This window comes from Falco cherrug, chromosome 1 (genome assembly GCF_023634085.1).
Source record: "Falco cherrug isolate bFalChe1 chromosome 1, bFalChe1.pri, whole genome shotgun sequence".
Lineage (NCBI taxonomy): Eukaryota > Metazoa > Chordata > Aves > Falconiformes > Falconidae > Falco > Falco cherrug.
The window spans coordinates 126,697,242-126,724,610 of NC_073697.1; the positions used below are offsets into that span (position 1 = coordinate 126,697,242).

Sequence of the window (27,369 nt, forward strand, 5' to 3'; positions counted from 1 at the left end):
CTGTGCTTTAGTGACAAAACTAGTATATTTTATCTAAACATTGCTGATGCATTTTGCTGTCAGGCAAACAGCTAATCTCATCCATTTTTAAGACTTCTTCAGCAGGAGAGAAGGAATCCTTTTGCTGTATTTTTCGTTAGGAGAACACCTGGCCAGAAAACGCTGATGAATGCTTTTTATTGATTCACAGTTATTTGTGTGCTTGGGACAGAGCACAATTGCTTGGCATCAGCCGTATCGATCCAGCAAGGGAGCGGCCGGTATTTCCTTAAACTGTTTGGATGCCTGGTTTACTGAGTGGGGAATTCCCTGCAGGCAAGTCTTGCTAATTTTAGCCTTTCCGTTTGCCAGTGGATTTTTGAGTGAAACGCAGAGCCAGGCAGCTAACAGCAACACATCAGCTTTGCTAATTCCTGTCCCCGCACTCTGTCTCTGAAGAGTAAGAGAGATTTGCAAAGACCTCAAGCTAAAGAGCTCCTAATCACACACCACTGCAATCATCTTTGTCCTATTAATCATTGCAGACACATTCAGCTCGTATCAGTCAGCAAGTACTAATAATTGATGAATAACCCAAGATGACTACGTGCACATTAACATCCGTGGACGTGCATACACACGGTGATGCCCTGACACATCAGCCATCTGTTTCCCCTGAAGACCCCAGCAGCAGAGGAAGGGGCCAGGCTCCAGAGCAATGCAGACACTGCACAGTCCTGGCTTCTACAGATGGAGGCTGGTGACTTCACCTGCCTTCCTTCCATGTGAAAGGACAGAGTTTAGAAAATTTATTAGGCATATCCTTGCCAAAAGCCTGCTATTCTAAGCCTCCTGGGAAAGATTCATCAGCTTCTCCTTTACACATGTTCATTATAGCAAAAGTGTATTACAAATAAACCCCTGTAAAATCCACATTAGCTTAATGGTGGTTCATGTTTGCAAATGTCATTCAAGCACTTTTGTTCAGGGACGCTTTGAAATCTTCCTGGAAAAAGAGCGCCTTGCATACCCCACCCACACCTCCTCTCCCTGCAGAGAGCATGACAAGATGCCCTTCTCCCAGCGGCTGGCTACGCGTACCTACAGAACACAGACACCCTCCTGCACTTCCCACGGCTCTTACGGACACAGAAACAAGGCAAGGAATGGGAGAGGTAGAAGCAAAGCTTTCCAGGAACCACAAGGACCCAGCAGTCATTCAAACAATGCCAAGAAAACCAACCAAACAACCAGTCAACCAACCCGAAGCCAGGCGAGGAGGTCCTTCCCACCCCAGCTGATTGTAGTAACAGGAAAGAAAGCACTCACCTCCCTGTTTACTTCTGTCAAGATAGATTGAAACCCTTCGGGCCAGACCTGTGAGAAGACAGGGATTAAGGGGTTGATGCTAAGGGTAGTGTTGGTCAGCCAGAGCAAAAATAAACCTTAAAAAAGGATTAGAAAAAGCAACTTAAATTAAAGGAAAGAACACAAAGGAGAAGCAGAAGCACCAAGAGCAGCACATGCCTCCATCCAGCGAGCAGCTTCAATCACAGCATTCCCTGGGAAGCCATCAATGGCAGCGCTTGTCATGTGTGAAGTGAGTATTCTGGCTGGCTGCCAACAGCACAGATTTGACATTTCTTCTTGAACAAGGAGACTATCCTTTGCATGATCTGGTCCCTGTTCTGCAGTAAAATGCATCAGGAAGTGACAGACGGAAATCCAAATAACTCATGGCATCTGTACAAAGCAAACCAAGCATGGAACACGAGGCTTCTGCCCAGAAGGTCTGGGCTCCCCATAGTGAGTGCCGCGGTACCAGGGGCTCCTCTGCCCCACTTCAGTGGACAGACAGCTGACCGGCACAGAGAGGGCAAACGATTTATGGGTGCTCTGTTTATGCAACTCAAACAGCAAGTTAGCCCCCGACACAGACTAGTTTCTAGCCACTGTAAAACCCCAGGCAACAAGACAGCATGGCAGCAAACGGGGAGGTGAGAGGCAGCTTGGGGTAACCCTGGGAAACCCTGCACAGGGTTTGGGAAGAGACCTGGCCAGCTCAGCCCTTGCCCTTTGGAGGCAATCTACCGGTTCTCTTTGCTGGACTGGAGAAGGGAGAACAATGCAGGCATCTGCAGAGAGCACACACACGGCTGGGGAGAGAACAGCTGCACAGGCGGCATTCGGCAATTGTGAAGCAGCTGGTTACACTTCGGTATTTTTCCAAATTCCAGAACTATGCTGCTTTCAAGGGCAAAGCCATTCTGACTGGGGAGCTGTGGCTTGTTTCCCTTTGTCACAAAGAAACAATACAGACTATGTCAGATTCGCTCAGAGCCACGAGCATGGCCACGTGCGGGAAGAGAAGCGCGAGCGCCGCAGGGCCCCGACCCAGCGCGGCCCCCAGCCGAGGGGCTGTGCTGCTCCCAGGCTCGCACCGCTCGCACAGCCCACCGCCGACCACCGCCCCTCTCTAGAGAAACTGCCGTAATGCCCAAAGTCTCCTGCTGTGAAATCACAGCTTCAGTGCACATCAGGTTTATGTTCTTCCTGCGCTGCCCAACAGAGAATGCCGGTTCTCCTGCCTCTCCTGACACACTTGGCTACTAACAGCGGGGCTTTGCCCTCCCCTCAGACCCCCACCTCTCACGCCAGAGGTCTGCAGGCACCGCCGTACACCAGAGCACCTGGTACCAACGTGGCTTTAAACTCCCCAATTCCGACTGAAAGAGACTTTTGTGGTGCATTGTGAGTGCAGAACTAAACAAGATCAAAATAAAAATAATAAAAAACAATCTTCTACAGAAAAAACGAGGGTGCCCACATGGCGGTTTGCCAGTGTTTAAATTAAGACTCACCTACCCCGACTCTCAACCAGCTATTAAGTGCAATGAACTGGGGCCAAGTTGAACACACTAACTTGGCCGTACCAGCTCATTTCTCTCACCTCAGCTCACACCACGAACAGGTCCTTTGCAGAATGTTAAAGTTCTGTGCCTCACGCTGGTCTGTTCCCCACTCCCAGGCAGCCCCGGAGCACGTTATCATTGACCTCCCATTGCTCAGACAATCCAGGGATGCTTTTCAAGCTTCCAAAGGATGTATTTAGATATGGCATATTCCTCTCTGCTTTTGTAAGTGGGAAAACTGTCTAGAAAAGTCAGTATTCTGGTTGCTGTCAAGACAGCTATTGAATTCAGAGATGATGTAACACATGGGAAAGGGTGGGAGAGGAGAGAATGAAATCAATAGTAGGAGCAAACTCACTCCAGTAGAACTCCTGAGCTCTGCAGCTTCAAAGATGCATCTTCAGTTTTATGAGGCAGTGCTGGACCACAACTATGCTCTTGGCAGCAAGATAACTGTTGAAGAGAGTCTCATTTCCAAGGGGACTTGATCCACATAGATCTTTTGAAGTGACTACATTTATTTCTCTCTCCACAAAGAAATCTGTCCTTCCAAACCTACTTCTATTGCTCCAAAGGTGAAAAGCAAAGAAAAAAGGAGTCAGACTTCTTAAGACCATAAGGGGGGGAAAAAGGGGGCAAACCCCCCCCCCAGACTATCAGAAAGAGAACAGACTTAAAAGTTTCAATACTCCTGTTTTGGCAAGTTAACCATTCAACTCTTAGAGCTAAATCAGCTCTTGCCTCAGCTCTTAACTATTTTGCAATGTCAAACACTGATGCTAGCAATCCTTTCTGCTGCATTAAGGGCCTGCAGAGAGTAAGGTACAGTCAGCAAATGCTATGCTCTGGTAAGGCGTGCGCAGAAAGTGAGGCAGGAGAATGGAATTAGCCTGAAGGAGCTCAGGCGACAGCTGTCAGCACCCTCCCTGAACACGGCTGAGGATGCGGCAAGAAGCCAATGGTCACAGCAGTCTGGGCGAGTCTGCTACCAACACCAAGGAAGCAAATCCTGAATCCAGGGATGGTAAACATCAGCCAGCATCCTTCAGGGAAGCCGCTGTTGACAAGAAGAAATACAGACCAAACAACACTACAAAGGGCAACTGGAGATGACTACTGGACACCTTCCTCTCTCCCTAAGGAGACCCAGGGCTTCCAGCACTCGGTGCACTGCCACCGGCTTCCTCCTGCTTTTAATGACATCTCTGGAACAGCAGGTTTTGACCATGGCAATTTTCACAGTAGGCTGCAAACTTCCAGCAGCTTATAATCAGTTTTGCGCATATACCGCAGCGAGGCACAGAGCCTGAAGTTACCTTAAATACAGTTCCTCTTGCCTCGAACACCAGCGACGAACCATGAGGTGTTAAGGAAAACATAACAGATACCAGCACAAGGCAGCACTAATAAAATCCAATGAATAGCTAAAAGAGCTGTGTCAGGCTCCTGTGATGAACCACATAGGCTCAGAAATGAGAACTGTCAGATTTTAAGGTCAGGATGAATTATGATGGTCATCTCATCCGACCTTTTGCATAGCACAAGCCAGGGAGAGCCTCACCCAGCAATTCCTGCATCAATCCCACAAGTGCTGATTGAACTACCGCATGTTTAGAAAAACTTGTAGCCTTGGTTAAAAATATTCCAGTGACAGAAAATCACCATCAGAGCATTAGTACATTACCAGGTCTCAGAAGGACGAAACGTCCACCTCCTTTAATGTCCTAAAACAAACTTCAGGGTTACTCAAGCTGGTCTTCTGGCTTCTCCCTATGCATGGCTGGATGCCCGTGTTGCTTTTTTACATCTTTTTCTATCCAACTTTTCTACCATTCAAAGAAGGTCAATGTCTAACTGTGCTGTCCTTCTGCACGTGTCCGATTCAGTTCGCATATTCTCTTGCCACCTCCTGACCCATAACAAAACAGTGAAGAATGAACGCTAAAATTTGAGCTGAGGCTAAAGGAGATCACAGGTGCAACATGCAAAGCTGTACAAAGGCTGAGCAGCCCATCAGAAGGAGAGAGGCAATACGTGAGCTAATACTTCACCCAAAGGGGAAGAATAACCTCCTGCCACAACAAGCAAGGAGCAGAGCAGTGCCCAGTTCCACCGTTGTTCTACAGTTCTCTACTTCGGAACACAGATAAGAAGAACGCTTGGGCAAGCCAGCTGCTGTGAAGCTGGCAAAGGACTTTGTACCCTTCTGCTCCCCAGCAAGAGGCTGCTCTGCTTGTTCTTCAGTGTCTGTGAGACTGCTGTGTTGGGCTTTCGGTTTTGTTGGTTTGTTTTGTGAGAACTGGGAAAGTAATTCCTGACCAAGACCTGGCCATTCCAGAAGGCAGAGACTGTTGAACAAGGATGTTACCGATGGCTGAAGCTGACGAACCCATTTTAATCTCCCCATCTCCAGAAAAAGCTTTACCATGACAAATTATTTTTACAGTCCTGCCCCCCCCCCCCAAAACTGAGTGAGGACCCACCTCGTGTAGTTGGCAGCATGTCTGAGAGACCCTGCCAGGCAGTTACCATCTCTGGGTTCTTTTCCAGGTCTGCGAAGTTCTTCCACACTCTGATGGCACCATCATCTTGGGGAGCACAGAAAAAGAGAACACGATGCAATGTCACTGCAGATGCAGCTCTCATAATTACTTGTGCACAACAAAGGAAGAAGAGGAGCAGAACTGTAGTCGTACAAACTCCAAAACCAAGGGTGTCGCTTGAACTTAATCCTTTTTATTACAGTTGTTTTTCCTCTCTAATGGTACATCCATCAAACCCAAAGAATTGCTCTACTGGGAATTGTTCTGGAAGAGCTTTTCTACTTCCCTTGGACAACACCTGAGATTAGATGTCACTCCATTTCTTTGACCCATTCATTTTCTCTAGGATTCGTCTCCATCCTCCTTGCTATTGGTGCCAAGAGCCACAAAAGTACCCTATTAAATACAAAATACAACCCCACAGAAGCAGCTGAAGTAAAGCCCAGCCCATCAGCAGCAAATCTTTCAAGAACATAATGTATTTTTTCAATTTGTTCCCCATCTGTGAAACTTCTGTGCTAAGAATCAATAAATTGAAAGAAAAATGTTCTAAAGGCCCTCTCGTCTCCTCTTCCACCTCTCTTAATTATACCCAACCTGTACACTGTACAATCCTGTACAAGTTTGAAAAGCTATTGAAAACACTTGGACTGACAGGTTTAGAATGGCTCCTCGGGAGAGAAGCAGATCTTACCCACAGCTTTACAGAGCCATGAATGGGGAAAAGCTCTCCATGCTACCCTGCGCGATGCTGCAGGGTGTTCCAGAGGACTGTTTCTCCTAGGGGAGATACATGGACTGGAGAGAAAGTCAGAGCTGTTTGAGAAGTTTAGTGCTTAAAATAAGCCCCACCTGCTCTAGACTTGAAACAGCACCAATAACAGATTTTGATTTCTTATACTTTGGCAGTTGCACAATTTCCTTTCCAGCTCGGGACAGCAGCTTTTAGCCAACGCAAATCACACTGCCCGAGGTACGGAACGGGAGGAGGTCATCATGAACTCACAGTGACAGGTGAAGACTCAGAACGATGTAACAAATAAAGCTGCAATTGGAAATGGTTCCAGCAAGTGTTTGACTTTTTAGTCACTTGAAACATCTTTGCAGCACCTACTTAAGCAGTTAAGAGATTTCAGTACTGCCAGAGACAACTTTCAGGTTTGATCCTGGAAATGCCTCCTCAGATGGGACGGGGCAGGGAAGCCACAGGGAGGGAAGGGTCAGGTTGGGCTGAACCCATAGATGGGAGAGCAAGAGGTCCAGGACAGCTCACATGGACTTGAATTCTGTAAAAGGTTCCCCCATTCCGTCCCTCATGCATGGGAAAATGTGTTAATTACCTGTGGCAGTCAGCAGCAAGGAGCAGTCCTGCCCGTTCAGATACTCCATTGCAGTGATCCTGGTGTATCGAGGATTCCCATTGTGGAAATAGTCCAGCTTCTCCCCTTTCTCCCAGTCCCAAAAACTGTGGGAGGAAAAAAATATGAAGTCAGCTCTTGGTTCTCTGTGCAAGCTGTAAAGAGATCTACTCATTACAGCGAAACCAAAAGTTATATGTATCGGATACCAGTTCAATTTGTTTTTCTCCTCTGGTATTCAGCATCATTTTATTAATAATATATGCCAACCCTCTGTGAAGGAAATGGGATAAAAGCCCAGCTGTACTATAAATCTGTCAGGATTCACCTGCAGCCCTTGAACCCAGCACCTCCTGCAGAAGAGGACTTGGTGCGATGCTCACAGCGACGGCGCTGCACTCCGGGAGGACTCTGCCCATCTCCCTGCCCTCAGGGAGGGAGGGGTGGCCACAGAGGGGAGGGGGGCAAGGAAGAGGGAGAGCCCCCGGGCAGAACTGCCCCACGATAACCCACTGCGCCTGGAGCCGCGGCGCAGCAGGCGCTCTGGGGCCCGCGGGAGCTCTCACCAGATGCTGTCCTTGTCAGCCACCGCGATGCAGGGCGTGAACGGGTGGAACTTCACCACAGAAGGGACGCCCGGGTTCCTGTTGAGGAAGATCTGATCATCCAGCCGGGAAATACCTGCAGGGGGACAGGCGACAGCCAGGGCTCAGTGCCTGGGAACATCCCGCCCGAGGGACGAGGCTCGGACCCCCCCTGCTTCCCAGTGCCACAGCTCACCGCTCTCCTCCTCCACTCCACCCCCGTTCTCACCCACAGACACCCCCCCGACACTTTCCTCCTTCAAGAACTTTCTCAGATCCCAGAGCTTCGACAGCCCCGACCCCTCCATACTGATCGTCTCACATCTTACAGTACAAACTAAAAGCTGTGATGCAGCAGGGGGTCCTCTCCTCTGGTGATGGAGGAGAACACAGCAGGCAAGCACAACAAAGCCCAGAGAAATACTAGTTTGTGTTGACACAAAAATCAATGCTATTTTTTTTCAACATAAAAAATGAAAATGCTTTTTTTCAACTTAAAATACAGTATTTCAATTTAGCTTGTGGATTATTTATTTAACCATCCATTTCAGTTCTTTTAAATTTTAGGTTAATTTGAAAATGAGAAATATATTTTCCGGGGAGACATTAAAACGATGGTTAAAGACCTTTCCCATCATTTCCTCAGAATGATTTGCTATTCACAAACGGTTTTGGTACCCCTGACACTGCAATTTTTTGGCACAGTATGAATTCATCACATAAAGCTGTAAGCCCAGGAGACATTTACTCAGCTCTTGTTTGTTTTAGAATGCATCTATTTAATCTAATTTTCATTAAAAGATTGTAAGTCTACTTTAATTCTTTTTAATATTTCACATTTTCTTTTTTTTTAAATGAATACTGACATTTTAGTCGCTCAGGTCAAGCAACCGAATATGAACACTATCTAGAAAAAGATTTAACTTCTTCAGGTAGGCATGAAAAATCCCCCCCTTTGTATTCAGAAAGATCTCCCAAGCCATCTCCTGGGCTTCAGTTTCATTTCTGTATTACTCTGGTTTATGATATTCTGCACTTTCACAACATTAAGCTGCCCATTGTGCTGACTGGAGCCCAGCAAACCTCTGGGCAATGAGGTGCATGCAGGAGGCTGAGCCTTGGGCAGTTCTTCATTCAGCAAATCATTATTTCCAGCTCCACGTGCCTCAGCGAGCATCCCAGGATAGGACAGCTCCCACCCGCGCAGTTCTGCCCCCAGGAATGCTGCTGGGAGGATGCCTGGAGAAGGGCTCCCATAAACACTGCTCCCCAGCTGCCACTGTCCGAGGCACATGAGCAGGAGTAATGGACACATGCAAATTCCTGACAAAACTTCGTGGGGTTCCACTATGTTCAAACAGCGCGGGAATGTAAGAGTCTGGCCCAACCACTGCATGGAAAGGCAGAGAGAATCGCAAACAAAAGCAGCATCAGCTTTCTGGGGAGCGGGCGCTAATGCCATGGGGACCTGAGGCACGTTTGGGAAATGTGTAAGCAGCACATGTAGAGCCAAACGTACAAGTGTTAAAAACTTAATGGGATGTAAGGAGAAAGTAATCATTTACAGAGCTCGGCAGAGTGGGGAATGTGAAAGATCATGCCGAGATGCCTTCCGAGCACGCAGCGGACACGCAGCCTCTCGGTGGGGCTGGGTCGCTGTGGCCAGCCCGTCTGTCACATGTCAAACGCTGTCAGAGCCTTCCTGGCCATGCGGTGCCTCTGAAGTTTACCCTACAATGTTCTGCCTTCTGTCCCTTTGAAAACATAACCTACAGTATCCTCGTGAACTTTACAGGACACAGAGGAAAAGCCCAAACGGTAAATCGATAGCAGCCGTTAAGGTTCCCTGGATTCTCGACCTGGTGCTGGCTGCTCTGGCTCTGGCGGAGGCACTGGCTGCGATAGCGCACACGGCTGAAGAGCTCAGCTGCTGTCGCTCAGCCGTGGGCCAGGAGCCAACATCGCGTCGGAAATGGGATGCTCTGTCAATTCTAGCACAGATGGCAGCTGCCTCCACGGCCAGCGCCCCGCTCCTCTGTGGGGCCAGCGCCCCGCTCCTGCACAGGAGTCTTTGCTCCTCCGCTCCTGCCCTCCCAGGCCGGACTCCGCAGGTTGGCCAGCCTGGCACTACGCTCCGGCTCAGCACCCTGCTGGTGACCAGCCATGACATCATCTACCATGGTGCTGCCGTTCGGTTTGCAGAGGGGAAGGCAGCCATCTGATGCTTTAAGTAGTCGCTCCCCCCAGCCTGGCAATCCAAACCAGCAGCTGAGAACGGGAAGGTGGGCGACTGTCAGTGAAACACCCTACAGCAGCATCACCCTGCCGGCAGCCCGAAAGCGCTGGCACCTCTCCCGTCCGAGAGCCGGCACAGGGCCGTGTTAACTGGGGCTTCACAGTCTGGCGTCCCCACGAAGCACAGTGCCCTGAGCTCCAGGAAGATGCCTGCAGCTGGGCAAGAGGGAAATCACTCACCCTTCTGGATGATCTTCTGGGCTTGCTTCCTGACACGAGCATTGCGCAGAAACCGCCACTCTCTCTCCTTGCGAATCTGGCTCTCCAAGTCATGCTCTTCTGGGATCTTTCAGTGTATCAACATATTCACAACACAAGACAACAGTAGCCATCAAAACTCCATGAAATTACTTCCGTAACACACGCTCATACACATGCACATCAGACTAAGCCATAAATTATACGGTCTCCAGCTTCAGGCAGTAAACGGAGGAGCTCACGTTATGGAGAAGCTCATGTTATTAAATACTTGAGCATCTTTCTAATCTAAATCTTCCCCATCATCTGTAATCTCTTCCCCTTTCCTTTTGCTGTCCTACATTTTATTTTGTCTTTAAATCATAGGCATTTCTCCAAAGGGAACGCCACGGGGTTTCTGAAGAGCCAAGCACATTCTGGTCTCCAAACGCATGTGACGGGTTGGTGAGGAGCCTCTTCCTCCCGTACAGTCACCCTAATGCCTTTCCTCCTGCAACAAGTCCCGTTTCAGTGCAATACAGATTACTGTGCCTAACATGCTGAAAAACATTATGTAGCAATCCTGAGGCTGAAGAGAGAACACAGCTTTGATACAGACAGAAAGCTCAGGATACATTAAAAATCTTTCTTTCCTTGCTAACAGATGACTGAAGGCCAAGAAAGGCATTACTTTATTTTCAGATCCTGAGATGCTGAAGTTACCAGCATCACATTTACGAGTAACAGCAACTGCTTCGGTTTCCTATATCAGACTTGGCTGCAAGAAAACGATGCCCCCGTGTCATCTTGGTTTGATTACACACAAACCTCCACCTGAAACTGGAGCAGTATATGCAGTCATGCTGATCTACTTTATTATGTTTATTCACACCCCATTGCTCCAAGCTTCAGCACACTCCATGGCTTTCCTGCAAAATCCGTCCCCGAGGCAGAGGGCTGGGTTGGGATTCTGCAGCAGCACTGCTGGCAGCTCCTGCCAGGTACCGGGGAAGCGAAGGTGCTGCCCCTCGGGAGAGGCGGCCATCAGGGCTGCTCCTGCCCTCAGTGTACAGGATCAAAAGGAATAGACTCATGACCTCATCCATGAAACCACCGCAGCAGTTACATGGGCCATGTCTTTTATTGAATGCTTAAACAATTATCCCAGACTAGTAACACCAAAGCTCCAGAAACATCCCTGGATCAATTAAGGGGCTGAGCTACAGGACTCCAGTGTCTTTTGATCACGGCTGTTCCAAAAGGAGTAACTCCTGAAGAAGGGAGATACCACAAAGTCCCTTCACTCCTTCCCCATTCCCCACTAACACACACTTGCTTTTCCCCCAGTAAGAAAGTACTTTAATTGTCTGTTCCTATTATATATACTGTCTACAAAATGCACTATACTTTGGAAAACAACTATTACTAAGCTGAATTTCTGCTTCTTTAAAATAAATAAAAGATAAGAAGCCTCCCCTCCACCTCTCCTGGCCAAAAAAAAGCGCTACTATTTCAATTCTTCAAGAATACAACATCTATTAGAAAGGCAATGACAAACGACCAATTAAGTAAAGCAACAAACAAACCTAAGATAAAAATATATCAAGGGAGATTTAAGACTGGAGAGATTACACCTACACCTTAATGAAAACCCAGATTCTCTGGGAATAAATTAAAGTTAGCCCTAAACAGCCGGGGAAGGGAAGGGAACAAGCAGAATGGTAAATTCTCGTACAGGCACCCAGCGGCTTTCACAGTTTAGAGCCAAGACGTGCACAGTTATGCAGTTGAGCAAAGCACTCATTCTAGCAGATAAAGAATATCAGATTAAAGGAGCTGCTGGGCTTTTCAGGTCTGAAGAAAAATAACTCTTCCAAGGAGGCTGAGCAGGCAGTTGTTTTTATCATCCGGTATCAGTAGCAACGATTCCTCCTATAACGAGGTCTCTCAGGGTACGGTCCCCAGACGCTATAGCAGCAGCAGCAGCCGCGTATGGCAAGACAAGCCTCAGACGTGGCTGGGAGTATGCTCAGTGCCAGCATTGCAGTGTGAAGTACTGATGGGAGGGAGACAAGTGTCTCCAATCAACAGAAACAGTGATGCGAAAATGACGCAGGCAGGCCAGGCCAGTCACGCCGAGCTCCTCCAGCCCAGCCAGCACCCTGCACCTGTGCTGCTCGGTGGCTGCCTGTCCTCCCAGGCTCGCGAGGAGACCTTCTGCCTTGGCCACTGCTTGAACAGCAGCGAGTGGGTTTTGGTGGCAGAAGTGGTCTTTCCATTCAAACACCCACTTGCCTGGTGTGTCTTGCATGCCGTCTGCGAGCGGAGGAGCAGATGGCAGACAGAGCTGAGCAAGAAACCAAGACAAAAGCATGGCCAGTGCCACCTACAGCTTGTCACTGATGGGACGACAAATCTCTGGGGAAGTTCTGGCAGGCTGGCTTGTGAGAAATCTCCAGTGCTCCTTGTTAGGTTGAAACCAGGCATATTCATTGCTTTGGAGACAATAAACCTCCAAATGTCCAACCATGAAAGGTCTGATCACAAACAACCCAAAGCCCACACACACCTGGCAAGCGAAGTGCAAGCGAAGACCTGCATGATGAACGCAGCAAGAGCACAAGATTTTATTGTACAAAGAGTAAAACTCCTCCTCTCCCACAACACCAAAACATTTACTTCTGAAAATGGACATATGGACCCTTTTAAAACTGCGTGCAATGATGCACTGCTCATGTGGCACCACTGGCCCTGCAGCGGATGTTCCCAAGAAGCTGCAGTGTGCAAGCCAAGCTCTCCAACAGGCGTGTGTCCCCCCTGAGAGCGGGCTGCTCTGCGCGCTCTCCCGAGGTGCAGGAGGATGCAGGTGCTTGTGCCCATGCACCTGCACTGGTTCCTGCACTCCTCCTCTCTCAACGGCCAGCAGGGATGGCCCAGCACCACCCCACCAGTCACACACACTACACGTCCCTTCTCCTCACTGAAACCTCGTCTCTTTTTTTGCAGTCTTTAGTCTCTGGAGCACATTTACTGTCCTTTGAACTGTGGCATCCTGCTGAATCCTTGAGTCCTGCATTCATCTGCAGGTCCTTAAAAAAGGAATTAAAATGGTTATTACCATTTCCTGAGGTGGGAGTAAAGGCATCCTCACTGCCCACTGCTTAAGGCTTTCCCCTCTACTGTCCGGACAGAACTGACAATGAGAAAATCCTTTTATATCTTGTTAGATGGGATCTCTGATTGCTTTGACCACTCCGGAGACACTTGCGCTGAGTGATATAACAGTGATCTGTGCTATGCCAGGTCAGCAAAAGTGTTTCTTCGCAGAAACCAAACAACCTGTCGCCGCTGCTGCGCACGCCTCCCCCCTGCAGATACCCTGGGCTCTAGGGCAGGGCAGCAGTCACAGGTGACCCTGTGGACACATCAGGAAGAGATTATTTCACTGCCTCACATCCCCAGCACATGACCCAGATTCAATGCACAAGTGAGGCATCAACTGATGAGGACAGAGAAAGGCCCTGCCCTGATTATCCTACATGGAATCCCACCTAATCAGCTGCGTTTCAGTTTTGTTCCCATTTGCATCCGCACTGCTGCTGTGTTGCTTGAACGTGACGAAGCTGAAAGCTGGACACCACCAGCAAAAGCCCTTCCTCGCCCAGAACAGTGAAGGACAGATGATGCCTTTACCTGCCCCGTTGCACTGGCAGCGCCTGGGCATCTCCCTGCAGCACCTGCAACCTGCGCACGCTTGGGGGCAGCCCCTGCTCCCACAACCAGGTTTGCCATCTTTGTCTTCCTCCTCCTCCTCTGAAGGTGTGAGCAAAAGGGAGCCGCAGATGTTCACCCAGAGGATTGCTGTGTTGTGAAGGGGTTACACCTGTGTATCGCTTTAAGATGCAATCCAGCTCCTTGTAGTAGGAGAACACTAAGGGCATATGCTGGAGTCTTGGCTTTGGTACAGTTGACTTAACCAACCATATTCTGTGCCAAAGACTCTGCAGACGGGGGATGTCATCACCTTGGAATTTGTAAGGGAGGTTCCTGCAAAGATGCTTCCGCCACGATCTGTGTGTGTCCACTAGCTTCCCCCAGGTCCAGCTGGGATCGCAGCTGAAAATGCCCAAAATACACTCGCTGAGCACCAGATACTCACTCTAGGTGGCTCCACTTCTGATCCATGCCCCGGGTCTCACTAGTCTCAGTGTTATCATTAAGCTGACTGATGCTGGTTGGAATCTGGTGAACACCCATGTTAAAAAGAGAAAGTAACGGGGCCTGAGCCTGCACAGAAAAAAAGCCTGGCACAATTCTGCAGTTCTGCGGGAGGCTCATGGAGCTTTGAGAGAAAAAAACCAGCAAGAATAACGCAGAAAAATCCCTGTGTGTCCTTCTGAAGTGTTATCAGAGAGTAAACGTACAATACCCTTAATGAAATAGACTCTGTTGAACTCAACTTATCCTTAACTGTTGTTGCAAATCACCATCATCTAGCAGGGACGCTCTATACTAGTGAAGTGCGACACAGGCAACAGTGTTCTTGCACCAAGCAGGCAAGGATGGGCCGGCCGAGCCCTCAGACCATCACTGCGACGGCAGAAAGAGTCAGAGCACACTGGCAAAACGCAGACCTCTCCTCTGCAGGACAGAGCTGTACGGGTGATCTTGTCAGGAGAGAGCATTTGTCTGTGAAAACTGGAACCCCACAGAGCACATCTCAAGGGAGCTTCTGGTGACAAACCACCGTGGAGTACCAGGGAGTGTGTGTAGCAGACAGTCACGACCTCTAGCCCAGCTGCTGCTGGCTGGAAAAGCAGGTATTGCTATTCAAAATAATTAACTATTGAGGCTTATCATTTATGTCTTTGTCTCCCTCCCAGCCAGCTCCCATTTAAGCATCAGGCAGTCGCGCAGCTCCCGGTGGCACAGGCCAGTCACACAGCGCTGCACGGGCAGGGTCACACCCCCCACCGGTGCCTGACATCTCTGAGCCTCCACTCGGACAGAAACCAACACTTCTGAAACCTCCCACCGAGCAGGGCCATCTGAAAGCCAGCAAAGTTTTTCACTTTCCCACTTCGCCTCCCCCTCCCGACACAGCAGTCGGCATTGCAGGGCACGGGAAGGGTTCAGCAGATGGCTCCAGTAGTAAATACGGTTTTTCCCTGGTTAGCGTTCCTCAGCAATCACGCAGAAGGCTCACTTTCTCCACCAGGGCTGAACAACAGCCAAGACACAGTGCTGAAGTTAAGGCAGGGACTCATCAGGAAGGATTCCTTATGTAATTCTCACCTTCCAGGATCCTTACCAGCTCCTGCCTGCATGTTCTGCCAGTCCTGGCAATAACAGATGCTGGCTCCCGCTCTCCTTGACTCAGGGCTTCCTGACAGCTGGCAACAAGTCTTTCCTGTGCCTCTCAGTCCAAGACCGCCTGTGGTTAGCAGAACAGCCTTTTGCCACAAGAGTTTTCAGGAAGGAAGACTTTTGTAGAGATCAGAGCTAGGGTAGGTATCTGTTTTTCCTGGCACACTGAGAATTCATAATGCAGTATCTTCTTTCTCCATTTATTTGATTAGGTAATCAATAAATCAAATTCGGTATGATGGCTTGAAACCAAGCCAGTGATTTACACTGGAAATTAATCCCTCAATCTTTCCAGTGAAAGCATTCTCAGAGCAAGGTCTGTGAAGCAAAACTAAATTCATAAATTAAATATGACTAAGACGCACTCACAGTCATTTTATGTTTATTCATTACAGGAATAGTTGTCTTGTCTTTCCCTGTTTACGATGGTAGGCAGCCAATCTCCAAATGAAGTCTTGGAATTAAACATCAATGTCATCTTTTTCCATCAGTACCTGCTAGACTTTACTCTTTGCCTTTTTCATGAGGCTGAAGTTCCCTAAAGAGAGCAGCCACCAGCCAGGGCTGTTTGTTCCTTGTTGCTGCAGGAACAGCCATTCTGGGAAAGGAGCGCTCGGCCAGCACGGCGCTATGCACGGCCAGTCCTGCCTCCTTACACCAGCAGCCACAGAGCATCCTTGCAAGGGACTTCTTGTCCCCTGCACAGGCCGCCCACTCGATACAAAGTTACGCATCATTCCCTGTTAGGACAAGATTACACATGTGTTTGCCTGCAGAAACCCTCTGCCCGGCCTTTTAAAGATGCTTTGCAGAAGTAACGGGGAAATCAATTATCTTCCTTGTTCTGTTAGGAAAGAGGGTTTTTTTCGCTCAAACTGTAGCTGAAACGTGGCTGTTGAGGACAGCCCGTGCTCAGAAAACTCGAGCCCAGTCAGTGAGTATTTCCAAACGAAAACACTTAGGAAATGATTAAAAGAGCCACCACTGTCAGACACGCTGCTGCTCCTGCTATGCTCGTAGAGGCTGCAGCGGCAGAGCACCGCGCACGGGGTACACCCTGCAGCACCTCAGTTCTCATGGCGAGACACGGAACGCTCTGCGACTCAGCGGGGTGCAGGGAAGCCCTCCATTTCCATGACTCCCCCTCCCTGGCTTCTGAAAAATTGTACAGGAATGCTCCATGATTTTTATTCTCTCTCCTAAAGTTAATTTCCTCTATTTTATGCACATGAAGTAGTAAACCCGCCCTCCCCCAACACACACACAGAGCTCCTCATCTACCCACTGAACCTGCCGTTGATTGGCTGCCTACCATGATTTATTTTATTAATATAGATACCCCTCTTCACTGGGAAGACCTTTCCTTAAAAAGCAGACAAATGTTTTTAATAAGAACTAAGAGATGGAACATCCTCCTCCTCTTCCTGTACTCTCTTCTGGACTTGAATCAAGACACCAAAACTCATCTTGATGAGAGAAAACCCTGGTTTAAAGCTTGACCGAGCAAGCAAGCCCCACAGGCCAGATGTATGTCCTAATGAATTATTCTGCTAATGATATCTGAAGAAAGTTAATTTCACTAGCAGCTGAGGAAGAGTCAGGCAATCACCTCACCACCCAGCTTTTCCTCCTGGTGATTCTCTGAAGAAATCAAAGCTTCACACAAACTGGCTGCCATGTAACTACTTTTCTGATATCCTTAAACTTGGGGGCAATTACCTCACCTCATCATCAAACAATGTAACATGCCTAAAGACTGGAAGGAGCAGTGACGAATGGCTCAGTGGCAATTCTGGGATGAGACAGCACAGAAAATGTACAATTTCTTCATTATTAAGTATCAGTAGTTGGATACAAACATCTGTTGTAGAGTTGCTCAGGTAACGGCATTAATACAGACTGTGCATTATTATTCACAGAAATCGCAATACCTCCATGAAATTAAGTGAAAATTCTGTTACAGTTTGTGCCGCTTGACTCCCAAAGCACCTGGAGGCTTGCCTTATCGTGTTTGCTTATTATAAAGGAGGGATTTACCGCTTGTTTTGATTTCACACTGAAAATCGAAACCTGATCTTTGGCTAAAAGATTCTGGGAACTTAACAGTTTCCCTTTCCAGTCATTGACGATCTTTGCCCGCCTCTTAAGAATTCTGTTTTGGTTTTTATTCCTAGAGCAAGTCTTCAGTGCATCTCTCACTTCACATAAAGCCAACTTAGTTACCAGAATACACACACTCCTAAAAAGATCGCAGTGGAGATTTGTCATTTCCACCCTCATTCTTTGCCATAATAGAACTTTTTCTTTTTTTAAACTTCCAAAACCAACAACGATGCTTCCCAAGTTTCCCCCAGGCAGTTATGTGGATGTCCAGTCACTATCATCACTTTCTCTTTTCTAAGTTAAAGGCATCTGTATAGGGTGTCCCTAGGCAGACCACAGCTCTGCAGTCACACGACCAAGCCTAACCTCAAGCACAGGCCATGTGCTACTGCCACTGTGGTGACATTGTCTTTACCCAGGGCAGCAGCCTCCATCACTTCTCTGCTTGTTTTAGTATCACCACAGACAGACAATTCAGCTAGGATGTCAGAAAGAACCCCCCTCTTTCTCCAGCCTCTCACAGCCCTTTCTGGAATAAAGGATCTTCCTTAGTATATTTATTTTTTATATATATATATATATATGTAAAAGCACACCCCCCACCCCCCAATTAATTTTTACTATAACACAATTTTCAATATATATTGAAAACCACAACATTTAAAATAAACCAACTCTGCAATGCACCCTGCAGCAGTGCAAAACTGGTGGAACTGCACCAAGTACAGAACCATTCCACATTTTTACATTCTTTCTTGAACACACTCCGTGGGGTGCCGGGCTTTTGTTCGGTGTTCCTTCTTAAGTCATATGCCTCTGTCCCCTCTGCCACTAACTTTCCTGCTCCCTCTGATGATTTCTTCCCTCTTACTTTACAAGCACCATGGTCACACAGCTCCCCCGAGCAGCATGATGCAAGTAAATCCACCCCTTTCCCTCCCCAGACTGAACAAAAATGAAGGGAAAAAGAACAGGGGAAGCCCCTAATGTATGCTCAGGACAGTGGCACTTGCCAAGAGCTGCAGCGCCGTGACTCAGAAAGCATGCAGAGAGAAAGCATTACCTTCATGACTGGCTGAGCAAAATACTTCGCGCTCCAGTCACAAAACCCCGTCTGCACTGTGGCCGAAATGAAACTTTTGTGTCCAACGGTATCATCGGCATCGTCAGTAGTCTGTGCAGAAAGAGAAGAGGATGTTAACCATGTCCCTCCCCTTCACGTGGGCAAGATGCGCACACAGTGATACCCAGATTGCCTTCAACACACCACCAGGCAGAAAAAAGCTCTAACACATTGCTAAGGATATGGTATTTTTTTACATCTAGCTTTAAGATCACTGTCATTATGTTAACTCTTTGGAAATGTGCAAATTCCCTCTTCTGCACAGCACAAGACATAGTCAGGCTACCGTATGAATCAGGGCTGAGGCATCAGTCTATCATCAAAATGAAGTCCCAGGATGAGTTTTCTCATGGTCTCCCAAGAATCTGGCATGAGAAAGAGGGGAGCAGTGAAGATGATCTGGGATAAAGCACAGCCAGACACAGTGTCAGGCCAAGGGCAAATATGGATTATCTGTTAAGAAGCACAAGACACCCAAAAAGAAAACAGAAAGACCACTCCGTTCACTTGGGTTTCAGCCATTTTTTCAGAAATATGATCCAGGCTAGCACTGCCATCCCCATGAGAAGGGAAGGTGTTCCTGCTAAGGCTCCAACATTTTTTTCTCGTAATTACACAGAAGAATTAACTCTCTACCTCCAGAAGCTTTTGTGAGGTTCTTCACTAAAGAATGGCAGAAAAGCCAAGTTAAGTGAAGGGCAGTTTCTTCCCAGCAGTCAGAACACCCGAAAGCTGTCGATGCACGCACTTCACAGCATCAGATGGAAGAATCCTTCCCTTTCACAGCACCAGAAGGGAGAAAAGGAGGGTAAACATTCCCCTTCCATCACGCTTTGTGCATTAGGACAGGCAGCAGAGCACACCCCCTGCCTTGTCAGCCTCCTCTCATCCACAGAGCCAGCACCAGAAAAATCCTGGAAATGCGTTGAAGTAAGGGGAGAGGTAGACACAAAACTACTGCCAGATGGCTGAATCCCGAAGAACACTAACCATTGATAAGTCATAGTCTCTGCCTTCAAGGGATGGCCAAAAGAACAGCCAAGTGTGCTTGGACTCAACTATATTCACCTGACACGGCTCATCTGAGGGTGACACTCAGCATCCTTTGTGCATGTTGAAATCTGACTGCTCTGCTTGGCACCACATCAGTCCTTCATGCTTCTGTAAATGGAGAAATGCCCAGCACCTGATGACTGTCCTTAAAATGCTAAAACGTATGCAAACCCCTTGTTGGCTTGCTTGCATGCTGAAAAGAGGAGTCACTGCCACTCCTCCCGAGGTCCTTGCAGCCCTGAAGTGACAACTCTCACTGTGACCTGCAATGAGCTTTGGTCTCCCCAGGAACAGTCTAGGCTTACATCCTCCCTTGTGCGCAGCACAGATGCTGCCACGCGCAGAGTGGGTATGGGCTGCTGGAAAGAAGGTGAATATTCTGGCGCAGCAGCACCCATCAGTCTGTCAAGAGGAATGCCAGTTTGTATGTTAAAGGAAGAGGAATCTCTCCTTTTTCCTCCTTGGTCTCTGCTTTGCTGGGGTTGGAGACAAAGCATCCAAGGGTCACAGTTCTGACTGCGTTATCACTCAGGCAGACAAATGTTTACGAATGAGTAAGCAATCAACTCTGATTAAATGCTTCTTACTAGCGGAAGTGAATAATGCCCTATCAAAAACCATAAAACAAAATTTATCCTGAAGAAAAAAAAAACCCGAATCCATTTTTTTTACTGGTTAGATGAAACCAATTTGGAGTTACCAGCAGCTAGAAGCAAACAAAAGATATGTAGAAATAAAACACAAAGAGCAGAATGTGTAACCAAACCCAGTGGAGTGGGGAAGTAGTCAGATCTGAAAGGAAAGGCTCTGTACCTGTTCTGGCCCCTTGTCAAACATTTTTCTTGTCCTGGGGAACTGGTGGGAGTGGGGAGTATACTGCACCCCCATGTTGCTGACATTGGCAGGTCTTACAGATGCAATGTCCCGACTGACTGGCTGTTTTGTCACATCATTTGTCAGGCTGGAACTGCTTGTACTAGTGGTTGGAGGTGACCCTCTAGAGATCAAAAAAAAGAGGGAAAGGATTTAGGTATTACTGGACATGAGACTCCTGCAAGCGAATTACGTTACTTTCACTTTGTTTCTTTCTTACAAGACTTACACTTCACTGCTGTGCTTCCTCTACAAAACCAAAAGAACCCAATGCCCCCACCCCCTTCAAAAGGCATAAGAACCCCAAAACAAGAGTGAACCTTGACTGTGCCAACCCCAGACTAAGAATAAGAAAACTAACATTTTGGGAACCTGCAGGTCCAACAGTCACACACCCGCAGGGCACCATGTCTGACGTAGGGCACACCAACTAGCCACTGTATTCCAATAGGGAAATGGGAAGTCCTGTCATCCCACTGAAAATGCATGTTAATTTACATGTAAACTGAGATTTACCTTACTGCACGGTTACGTTATGCTATCAGAAAACATTAAAAAAACCATCACTGTGCAGTTCTGGGCCCTCCATTCCAAGATTCTGGGACCACTAGATCTAAAGCATGGTGTGTTCTCTTGGAAAGGATATTTTGGGAAATAAGCAAACTTTCAAATTCTAGCTTTGCCCATACCATTATCTCAATTTCCCTGCAGTTTAGGCATGGCTTGTTGATCATCAGATAAGCCTGGCTTTTGCCAGCTGAAAACACAGAAAATACAGATCAGACTTCAATGGGAAATTTGAATAACCGCACAGGTCAGGCCAGAGTGCATTAGTAAAACCAGCAACAGTTAGCTCTTCGTTCAATTCATCTTTAGATAATTAGTGCTTTTTGTTTCTCTTTGTCCTAGAAAAAGGAAGAAGCTCCCCATCTTTTCCCAGAGCTTTTGTTTCTGAACACCTTACTAGTGCTAAACCAAGAAGCTACTGAGCCCTCGGCATGTTTGCTCTTTCTGGTATAGTTAATTGGGATGGATGCTCGAGTGGTGAGCAGCAGGGAGCCCCTAAACACACTATGGCAAAAGTGCTAGAAAGCGCCATCAGTGCTTACCCGACTTGGTGGATGTGCATGCCCTTGTTGGTGGGGCTGGCGGGGGCAGACTGAGTCAGCGAGGAGGTGTCGAGGATGCGCTGGGGGCGAGCATTTACTGTTGCCTAGAGAAAACACAAAACAGAGTCCTGAACAGCCAAGACTGCAAAACACCAACCACAGCTGTTTGTTATCCAATACAATTGTACACCTGGGGTTAAATGAAGTTAAGCTCTCTATCAGTGTGTGTGGGTGTTTAAAAATTTATATGAAAAAAAGTCCCTCTGCAGTTCCCAACACATAAGATGGTTTTACTACTTTTTGAGTCAGAAAACACTTACCAGAAAGTGCCCTTCTGTTACTTACAGGGAAACAGCTTTGACTAACACCTAAACCTTCTCCCTAAACCAGCTGCAGCCTACAACCTATACCAGCACTGAAACAAGCTGCCGCTGGGCAGGCAGCTGGTGTTCCCCTTCAGCAGCCAGCCTTTCCCTCCCACCTTGCCAGAGGACTACTGTCCTTGCCACAACCAGAATCCAAGCACACATCCTGACCCTGATTCCACACTTGAGTCAGAACTTCCCTCGTAGAACCCGGCAGCTGCCTCCAACCACCTCCTGATGCTGCTCTGGTCTCCCCTGAGGATTGCCGAGCCTTCCCAAGCTCGTTAGAGGATGCCCTTTTGGGGGAAGGCAGGGGTTACATAGCCGGGCTGCTCTCAGCTCTGCAAGGCGGTACCCTGGCACTCGGCTGTTTCCGAAAGAGCCTGAGGCATCGTTGTCCTCACTCCTGGGGAAGACCTTAGAGCAGGGCAGGGGAAAGGCAGCGAGAGGTGCACAGACAGCTACATCACCGCCTCGCACCCTCCAGGCTGAGCGTGCTGCTCACACCATGCAAACAAGCCTCCCCTTCAGAAGGGAGACGTCTTCCATCGCTCACAGACTCCTTTCCTCCTCTCCACATCACCCCGCCTCCTGTGAAACATTTGAAATTTCTCACAGATTCAAATAACTTTCCAGGGAAGCCCCAGATTGGCATAAAAAAAAACCCTGGAGGAACAAATACAGCTAATCCCACAGGCACGGGGCCTTCCACCATCTCCTCGAACACTAAGGAACTCCCACCTTGGCACAGCGGCCAAGTGGGGTGCTGAGGCGGCACGGCAGCGTGCATCCAGCTGAAACCAAGCTCAGCAAGGTCAGACAGGCTGCTACGGACATGCAGAGTGCTCAGAAAGAAAAACTGCATGCGTGGTCTTCTGCAGCCCAGAGAGCTAACGAGCCTTTTGTAAGTTAATGCCTTTACAAGGCAGAACTGACAACCATCATCAACAGCAGCGTGTCTTTGCGCTCTGAGCCCACATGCATCTGTTGCGGAGAGGAAAGGGAGGCACTGCTGCGTGGGTGACACCCTGCCCACTCCTTGCCGGAGCCCAAGGGCCCTTGGAGATGACCTCCACCTCTCCCTGCCTCCAGCCACCCGGTGAGGTCTCCTCTCCCTCGCTTCCACAGGGTTCAAGACCTCCTGAGCGTCACCGGTTCAGCTCCAAAGCCTCGGAGCGGTGACAACCGTCCCCACACAGCCCACCTCCACCACAGGAAGGGACAGATTGCCTCGGCTGGGACGGCAAGTACCATGGCCTCCGGTTAGCCTGGCTGTCCCCCGCGCCAGCCGCCTCCTACAAGACGGGCTCATTTGAGGTGTTATTTTCCTCCTTCTGGTGCGGGGGTGGGAGAGGTCCTGAGGCCACGCATCTCTCCATCACTCAGGAAGGCAGTGGGGTCCCCAGTGAGCAGATGTTACCACCCAGGGCTGGGGCAGGCAATTGCACCATGAGAATGGAAGGAAAGTAGAAACAATTTAGCAACTAGTGACATATTATTATTCATAACTAATTTTAATTAGTCACAGAAGGCTTCGTTTTAAGATTCTCACAGTCAGGTGTCTGTCACCTGAAGCAGGTCAGGTCACCTCATTTCACAGCAGAGGGACAAGGTCAGCGAACGATAATTTGCTCAAGGGGTACACAGATCAGTGCGACAGGCAGCCTGCCTTTTCCTGGGAAAAACAAAAGAGCGATTTCTTTTCTGAAGGCAGCGAGCAGCACGAGGGCCACAGTCCAGTGATACGACAGCGTACTTTGCTGGAGGCAGCAGCTCCCCATTTCCCAGGGCTTTGCTCCTCTGCCAGTCATGTCATCTCTTTTTGGGAGGGGAGATGGCAATTTTGCAAATTGACTCCAAGTTGAAAAGAAAAAAAAAAAAAAAAAAAAAAGGCACACTATCAGAATTACTTGCTCATGCACAGAAAAGCCTGTACCGAGGAGCGGTGTCATGGAGGAACAACCTCCTGGCTGTGTCAGAAACTGCCCCAGTTGTGCTGGCCACGCTGTGACCATCCCCAGTGCTCAGCGCTGGTGGGGCTGCACCTCCAGTCCTGAGGTCAGTGTCGGGCCCCTCGCTCTCAAGACAGACGTGGAGGGGCTGGAGCGAGTCCAGGGCCGGGCAGCGGGGCTGGGGAAGGGGCTGGAGCACAAGTGCTATGAGGAGTGGCTGGGAGCACTGTGGGTGTTCAGCCTGGAGAAAAGGAGGCTCAGGGGAGACCTGATCGCTCCCTGCAGCTGCCTGACAGGAGGCTGCAGCGAGGGGGTCGGTCTCTGCTCCCAGGTAACAAGCAATGGGATGAGAGGAAACAGCCTCAAGCTGCGCCAGGGCAGGTTACATCGGGTATTAGGGAAAATTTCTTCACCGCAAGGGTTGTCAAGCACTGGAAGAGGCTGCCCAGGGAAGTGGTGGAGTCGCCATCCCTGGAGGTATTTAACAGACGTGTAGCTGTGGCACTGGTGGACGCGGTTTAGTGGTGGGCTTGGCAGTGCTGGGTTAATGGCTGGACTCGATGATCTTAAAGGTCTTTTCCAACCTATATGATTCTATAATCCAGCCTCAAGCCTTCCATTAAAAACAGCTGGATGAAGCAACCTGGAAGGAAGCAAACTTTCCCTAATTAACTGTGATTTCAAAGTCTTAAAAGGCCAACACTGATTACTGGGTCCTTTTTGTTTATTTTGGTACATGCAAAAAGCGGGGTTTGGATTTTTTTTTTTTAAAGATCAGGCTGGGAATGAGAGTTGTACCATTCCCATCTGCATCATAAGTATAAATCTCAACACAGCCGCAATCTGTGTGAGAACTAGCAATGTCTAATCAGCCCATGAAATAAAACTGCCTATTTCACATCCAGGAACGATGCACGTCTGTTCAACCTACTCACCGGCTGCTCAGAAAGACATCACCCTATTTAAAGACCACTGGAGTTCTCCTGTAGATAAAGATCTACATTCATGGCTCCGTTAAAAAGACTGAATAGGACCAGTCTCATTGGAAAACAAAAATTCTGCTTTAAATTCACGCGGTGCCTTGCAAATAACTATTTTACAAATTCAGACTCCTAATCTGAACATTTGCAGAGTCACAAACCTCACAGTACTGGCCCCATGTTTTACTGCAGGGGATTATAAAGCATAGCAATATTGACTTCTGAGCTCTCCAACCACACTCCTCCTAATGTGTTGTCTGATCAGCCATCAGGGCAACCGAGTTATGTGATTAACACCTGCCTGGTACAAAATATGTTTAAAAAAATCATAAATACTTAAAGCACAGAGCTTGGCAACATTCTGAGGCTAAATAGTTCACCAAAAATGAGGATGCATTCACCAAATCCACCCAGAAGCATAAGCCCATGGCTCATTTGCTCAGGTCTTTCAGCCAAGCAGCCCAATGGCAACAGGCGATGTCGTACAGATCGCAGTGTTTTGCATAGTTGTGTTAATGTAAGAAAACTTTAGGTGTCCAAGTTCCAAAATGAAGCCTCTTGTTCCCTGAATGTTGTATTAATTGGAACAAAAGGATTAGAACCTAAACCCCCTAGAATATTCAAGTGCTTTACTTCACCTGAAGCAGCATTTTTGTTCAAGCAAGAAAATCAACTCTTGTTTTCATTCAGTGATAAAATTCAAAGGATAAAATAGAAAATGCATTGTTTGCGCATACTCGGAAGGACCAAAGGGCCTGTGGGCAGCATCCAGGCAGCTCCCTTTTACGTCCAACAAAGCTCCGTTAGCACCAAGGCAAGATCTCAGGATACGGTTAGCAAAAATTTAATTGTTACTAATTTGCATTACACATCAGACAACTCCTATAATCTGTCTGAGCTCACACCGGCAGAGACAGAGAGTTCAGGCTGTAAATCCTGGCAGAACTGCTCACAGCAGGAGCTTTATCCATAATGAAATGAATAAAGGCCAGATCATAACCCCAGACCTGAAGCCTTAACTTCCATTTTGGTGGGCTGTTAATAGGTTTGTTGGTTTTGGGTTTGTTTTCTTTTTGTTTGTTTGTTTTTTAATATTTACTTTGGTTTGGTGGTTTTTTGTTTGGTTGGGTTTTTTTAATAACAAAAGCCTTTTTAGGAGCCACCTAAGCCAGGTGGTACTGGCAAAAGTAAAGCCCACAGTACCACAAAGTGCACAGCAATCAGCCCACTATACAGGCAGCCCGAACTACTGGACAAATTGCATGTTTGAATACTTTCCTTATGGATCTTATGGCTAAGGCAAAGAAGACCAAATACGTTTTGTTCACGGAAGCATCCCCAGATAAAAATCCTTGTAAACAGGAATGCCTCTTTTACTGTTTTGCAAAACCATTTGAAAAGCCATTGCCTTAGAAAGCCAGGGACAGAGCAGCTGTCTGAGAAGCAGAGCATGAGATGCATGATACCCATCCACTTGAGCTTTTGGAATCCATTCAGTACCAGGACATTTAGGACCAAACTTGTCAGAATTGACACAGAATTTACCAAACCAGTCATAACATTCATTACTGATATCACAACATAATGCTCAGAATTCCTGCCGGCTAAGCAGATCCACAGCAGTGCCAGCAAAGGCATCTGCAGGGCACAGCAGCATCTGTATTAATACTGATACATCTCCTTCCACTAGCAAGGGAGTTAGTCCTGAAAATATATTTAAGACACAAAAAGGAGATCTCGTTCCTCATCATATCCCTTTTAATCCCATAGTAGGAGTAACATTTTATTTTCCAAAGAGCCTTCCAAGATAAATAACTGAATTAGTTTCATGCATCTGAGGCAGAGAAAGGGAAATCTTTCACCTTTTCCTTTTCTTATTCACCTTAGTTTGGCACCTCCATCCTGACCATAATTTGCTGCACACCCATAGCAAGGCTGACCTCCTTGTCCCCACTGTCAAAGTAATTCTCTGTCCCACACCCCAGACTTTACCATTCACTGATATGTATACTTAAAACAAATAAAAAAGTTCAAACAAATAACTATTTTCTCAATAGAAAATCAGGTTTAAAAGCAAGAAATCTCTAAGGCATTAAAATGGTAGTGCACAATGCTGGCATCTCTTACTGCAACTTTAGCTCGGAAGCCTAAGTCTGAAGGTTTAGGATCATTCACTGGAAATCGTCAGTAAGAGACGTCATCTTGCATTGCAATGGCTCATGGTCTTGATGCTAGAGCAACTAGAAAGCACGTGGGAAGGACTGCGTTCAGACAGCTTTCTGACACCGCCGCCCGGGCAGGAGGAGGAAGGCAGGTGGTGAGAAGATGTTCTGGGGTGGCCTGGGGCTTCCTTTCAGGTGGAAGGTGAGGGTGCTTCTACAGCTCCTCAAGCTGGCAATTCTGAATCAGCAGTGATGGCAGCCTCCAGGGACATCTTGCCACCCTTGGAGGATGAAATGTGATGAGGATGGTGGTTTAGGCGGATTAGGCCTGGGTTGAAGAGGTGAGTAGTGGCGGGGGTGTCTGCATGCTGACTCACATGTACTAGTTCACCTGGGTTGGAGAGCCGTTGTGGCTTCAGTCTGCAGGCCAGTCC

The 27,369-nt window shown here is 47.9% G+C and overlaps 1 protein-coding gene across 4 annotated transcripts in view; it reads right to left on the bottom strand.

The window, feature by feature from the left end:
• RPTOR (regulatory associated protein of MTOR complex 1) overlaps positions 1-27,369 on the bottom strand; it is a 159,271-nt gene that overhangs the window by 16,120 nt on the left and 115,782 nt on the right. For 3 of the 4 annotated variants that reach the window (XM_055696290.1, XM_055696314.1, XM_055696307.1), the window contains 8 exons: positions 21,477-21,580; positions 20,308-20,491; positions 18,382-18,492; positions 9,852-9,957; positions 7,359-7,473; positions 6,775-6,899; positions 5,375-5,479; positions 1,309-1,356 (listed from right to left, as the gene is read on the bottom strand). In XM_055696290.1, the coding sequence (XP_055552265.1) occupies positions 1,309-1,356; positions 5,375-5,479; positions 6,775-6,899; positions 7,359-7,473; positions 9,852-9,957; positions 18,382-18,492; positions 20,308-20,491; positions 21,477-21,580 (898 nt within the window). The remainder of the gene's footprint in view (positions 1-1,308; positions 1,357-5,374; positions 5,480-6,774; positions 6,900-7,358; positions 7,474-9,851; positions 9,958-18,381; positions 18,493-20,307; positions 20,492-21,476; positions 21,581-27,369) is intronic. The other variant, XM_055696299.1, reaches the window with a different exon arrangement.